This window comes from Castanea sativa, chromosome 12 (genome assembly GCF_040712315.1).
Source record: "Castanea sativa cultivar Marrone di Chiusa Pesio chromosome 12, ASM4071231v1".
Taxonomy (NCBI): Eukaryota; Viridiplantae; Streptophyta; class Magnoliopsida; order Fagales; family Fagaceae; genus Castanea; species Castanea sativa.
Window position 1 is genome coordinate 4,937,681 of NC_134024.1, and position 4,979 is coordinate 4,942,659.

The 4,979-nt window shown below is 32.0% G+C and overlaps 1 protein-coding gene across 1 annotated transcript; it reads left to right on the forward strand.

Moving 5' to 3' along the window:
• The first annotated feature begins 2,259 nt into the window (after positions 1-2,259).
• On the forward strand, positions 2,260-4,153 carry LOC142618544 (1-aminocyclopropane-1-carboxylate oxidase 1-like). The gene is made up of 4 exons (XM_075791493.1): positions 2,260-2,445; positions 2,561-2,787; positions 3,191-3,524; positions 3,649-4,153. Exons 1-4 carry the CDS (start codon positions 2,341-2,343, stop codon positions 3,940-3,942), a joined length of 960 nt encoding a protein of 319 aa, XP_075647608.1. The 5' UTR covers positions 2,260-2,340; the 3' UTR covers positions 3,943-4,153.
• Positions 4,154-4,979: the final 826 nt, after the last annotated feature.

The following is a 4,979-nucleotide window of genomic DNA, read 5'->3' on the forward strand; positions in this document are numbered from 1 at the left end:
ACTGAGGAGTTATATAAAATTATACAAAGGCGGATTGATTGCAAACTTCGTCGCAATTAACAAGGCTATCCACCACAAAAGCTATTGAAATCAATTTAGCTTAACCAAGTATTTCGTGATATCATAGTTGCAACTTAAACAGCGACAGACAATAATGTGTCCAATCAACTAGATCTAGAATATTAAAATTTAAAAATAAAGCACACGAGTTTGACCCTTTAGCTTAATTGAAGTGACTAAAAAATGATAATTCTGGTATAAGATTAGGTTTAGAAGAATTAAGAAACACAATTCACATGCAAAATGCGTGGAAGCCGCCCATCCTCATGCCAAATAATGAACCCATAATAATCATGTCAGTGTCACACACACGTATATTTTGGCTAGTCAATTGACCGAACAACTATAATTTGTATCTCTGTGGCAACACCTATAGCCTACAGGTAACAGTCCTATGGAGAAAAAAGGTATGAAAAGTATTTTTTTTTTTTACAGGTAACAGTCCTATGGACCTCTAATTTTTTGAAATAAAGATAAAAGTGTGAAAAAAGGTCAGTGTACAAAGGCACATGGGGATGTATAAGTGCCTGTTTGTTTGCACTTTTCCAACCTAAAAAGTATTTTTTTGAAACTATAAATTTAATATATGTGTTTGGGATGTCTAAAAAGCAATTTTTTTTTTAAAAAAAAATTACGTTTTGAAAATGTAAAGAAAATGCTGTTTTGAAATTGGAGTTGTTCAGAGTGTTTTTCAAAAGCCCATGTGCGTTTATAAATCACCTTAATTGATTTTTAATGAAATTAGAGAAAATGAGAAGCAGAAAGAAGATGAGAAGCAGAGAAAGAAGATAAGGATGAAAGAATAGAAAGGTAGAAGAAGATTAGGGTGAAAGGAAACGTGTGGCTGAGAAAAAAAAAACAGAAGTAAAAAACAAATAAATAAAAGTAAAAGGTAGAGTGGGATAGGTGTCCATGCAAGGAAATTTACAAAATGAAATTACAATTGCATTAGGACACAATAAATTATCACAAAAATTTCAAAACAGTTGAGGTATCAAATCTTTTATTAGACTAGGGTTGAACTCAACTAAAAACAAATAGTATTGTAAAAATATTGTTACATTTTATTATATATCTAGACTTTTCAAATTAGTGCTATTTTCTTTAGAAAAAAAAATAGTATTATTGACACAATATTTTCATAACAATCTTATAATAAATTTTACACAGTAAATTGTTAATGCTTCTCATTTGGACATACTAGTGACATTATTATTTTTTTATCTACCATTAACAACTTGTCATATAGACTTTATTGTGAAATTTTTATAAAAATGTTGTATCCATAACTTGCATTAAGAGAAATAATTAAAACAAATATATATATATATATATATATATATATATATATATATATATATATATATCTTGTCATTTTTGATAATTTATAACTCAAACCTCCACTTTTATAAATGCTAGTCAAACACTCAGTTTTTTCAAAAAACACTTTTTAATAGTTTTTACCAAACACAGAGCCCGTTTGGTACATGTGTTTAAGAACTGAAAATTGTTGTTTGAAAACATCTGTAAAAATACATGTGGGTGAAAAAGTGTGTAAAAATACATGTAATATTGTTTAAAAACTGAAAATAATTGTTTGAAAACACAAATCAAACACCCCTCAAGCTTTTTCAAAAAACTCATTTTCATACCGTACTTTTTAAAAACCTCACTTTTTTCAAAAAACTGAACCAAACTCTCATTCTTATTCTATTTAAATAAAACAACACCCAATAATTCTTGACGTGGAGGAGCTACAACCTACAATACATAGCTTTTTCTAGAGGTGCAAGAACTGGGTACCTTCCCAAATATCACTCTCAAAAATCAAAGGCATAAAAATTTGAATAAACAATGGAAAGTTCTTGCGGTCATCTTTTGCGAGTCATTGGTCAAATTTACAAATTAAGAAGGAATATTCAGCCACCAAGTTGGGTCCAACCCCACAGCATAGGAGAGATTAGCTAGGGACCAGAGTCAGAGAGTAGAGACGGGTTCAACAAGGCAAAGCTCTCTAATTTCCACTAAATATCTGTCTTTAACTCTCTTCAAAAAAAAAAAAAAACCCCATTTTATTATATTATTATTTTAATAACCTTTTTAATATCAACACACAAACAAACCAGCCCTCCACTTCACAGTTGTTCCTGTTCCTCGTTAGGCTTTAACCTCTATAAATAGCTGACCACCCAACTGGCACTACACCATCCAATTCCAAACTCAGCTTAGCTTTGCTTCTTTGCTTCCTTCACAAAGAGAGAGAGAGAGAGAGAGAGAGAGATGGAGAACTTCCCAGTGATCAACTTGGAGAAACTAAATGGTGAAGAGAGAGGAGCAACCATGGAGAAAATACAAGATGCCTGTGAAAACTGGGGCTTCTTTGAGGTAGATACCATATCTTGAACCTATGTTGTACCATTATTTATGTTGTTCACATTGTTTCCATATAGGGGTCTAAGAATTTTGTACGTGTGTTTCTTAATTTGTGTCAAAATTGTAGTTAATAAATCATGGCATATCCCATGAGCTAATGGACACCATGGAGAGATTGACAAAGGAGCACTACCAGAAGTCTATGGAGCAAAGGTTCAAGGAACTTGTGGCAACCAAAGGTCTAGAGGGTGTTCAGACTGAGGTCAATGACTTGGATTGGGAGAGCACCTTCTTTTTGCGCCATCTTCCTCACTCCAATATATCTGAGATCCCAGATCTCCAGGATGAATATAGGTAATTCATTTAACAAACTAGACCATGCTTTTTGTACATCAACCATATCTACTTACTTACTGTAGCACATATATATATTTTTATATAATCGCTTCATTTATTATTTTTAGTATCAAAATTTTAATCTGTGTCATTTGTTCCACAATAAACATATTGTTGAGATAATGGTCCCATTATATAAGTACTAGCTAGCTAGCTACATTTTGTACTCCCAACGGTTTATGCTACTATATGATTAATTTTATAATGTCCTTCAGAATATTCCAAATGATACTAGAAGTACTTTTAAAACAAACTCCCAATTTAATTAAAAGGCATCCTTTTTTTTTTTTTTTACACAAAAGGCTCTCTATCTCATAATATTAATATACATGTCGATAATAATTAATTATAATTTCAACAGGAAGGTGATGAAGGAATTTGCATTAAGGTTGGAAAAATTAGCAGAGGAACTCCTAGACCTGTTATGTGAGAATCTTGGACTAGAGAAAGGTTACCTGAAAAAGGCATTCCATGGATCAAAGGGTCCAAATTTTGGCACCAAGGTTAGCAATTACCCTCCATGCCCAAAGCCAGACCTTATAAAGGGTCTTCGTGCCCACACAGATGCTGGTGGGATCATCCTACTTTTCCAGGATGACAAGGTCAGTGGTCTCCAGCTACTCAAAGATGATCAGTGGATAGACGTGCCCCCTATGCGCCACTCCATTGTTATTAACCTTGGTGACCAAATTGAGGTATACTCTAATCTATATATGAACCAATTTGTGTTAATAATTAATATCATCATCGATCAACAAAATTTTGGAGATATCTAACGACTATGTATGATGCCATATATGCATTTAAATATAAATATAGGTCATCACCAATGGGAAGTACAAGAGTGTGATGCACAGAGTGATAGCACAAACAGATGGAAACAGAATGTCAATAGCTTCATTCTACAACCCTGGGGGTGATGCTGTTATATATCCAGCACCAACACTGGTGGAGAAAGAGGCAGATGAGAACAACAATTTGTACCCAAAATTTGTGTTTGAAGACTACATGAAGTTGTATGCTGGCCTCAAGTTCCAGGCCAAGGAGCCCAGATTTGAAGCCATGAAAGCCATAGAATCTAATGTTAATGTGGGTCCAATTGCAACAGCTTAATCCCACATTTTTAATTACTAGAATAAGAAAGTGTGTTGTCTGTTAAGGCCTTGGGGAAGTGTGACGATACTACCAGCTTTAAGTAAATACTAGTCGCTAATCCGTGCAATGCACGAGAAATTTATTGGGTATGATATATGATTTATTCTTGGTTTATTTTACTGCAATTGCAGATATTGAATTTATAAATAACACCCATATTAAACAGTTACATGTTATGAAATGAAGAAAAAAATGTATTGTATTGTTATTGTTATTATGTTAAATTGGAAATTACACCCTAAAGTTTGGGGTATTTAAATTTTACAAACTAAAGTTTCAAAATTTAGATTGTCCTCTTAAGTTCGGAGTGTTTGGATTTTACACCCTGACGTTTCAAAATTTGGATTTTACCTCTTAAAGTTTGGGAGTATTGGAATTTTACACCTCGAAATTCTGAAACTTTAGGGGATAAAATCTAAACACCCTCAAACTTTAGGAAGAAATTCCAAATACCCCTAAAATATAAGGGGGAAAAATCCAAATTCTGAAACATCGGGTGTAAAATTGAATATGTTCCCCAGTATAGAGCTCTTGATCTTTTTTAATTAATTTTAAAAAAAAAATTGATTAGTGCAGCACTTGAATTTTGATAAAATAAAATTTACAAATTAAGAATTTAATACATTAAAAAAGTTTGATATCCCTAAATTTATTGTTTAATGACTGTCTACGATAGTAACTTGCTGCAATACTTGTCGATATAACCACAAACCCCTTAATCCCACACTATCATTTGATTGAAAATCTGTTAAAATCCATAATTCATAACCCATAACTCATAGTTTCCCAATTTAAATAAATAAATAAAAAACAAACAAACAAAAAACAACAACCATATGAAATTCTATACCCATTTAACAAAATCTACTTCATATTGAATATTTTCTAATTATTTAACAAATAGACAATCTCTTCTATAATATCCAACAAAAATACCTTATAATAACCCAACTTAAAATTTGGAATGATAAATCCTATTAGTGGATAGCAATAAA

Excerpts from the sequence above, each read along its gene's own strand:
- LOC142618544 (XM_075791493.1), top strand. The coding sequence starts at position 2,341 with ATGGAGAACTTCCCAGTGATCAACTTGGAGAAACTAAATGGTGAAGAG. Across the intron at positions 2,788-3,190 it reads GATCTCCAGGATGAATATAG|GAAGGTGATGAAGGAATTTG; the intron begins GTAATTCATTTA and ends TAATTTCAACAG. Across the intron at positions 3,525-3,648 it reads ACCTTGGTGACCAAATTGAG|GTCATCACCAATGGGAAGTA; the intron begins GTATACTCTAAT and ends ATATAAATATAG.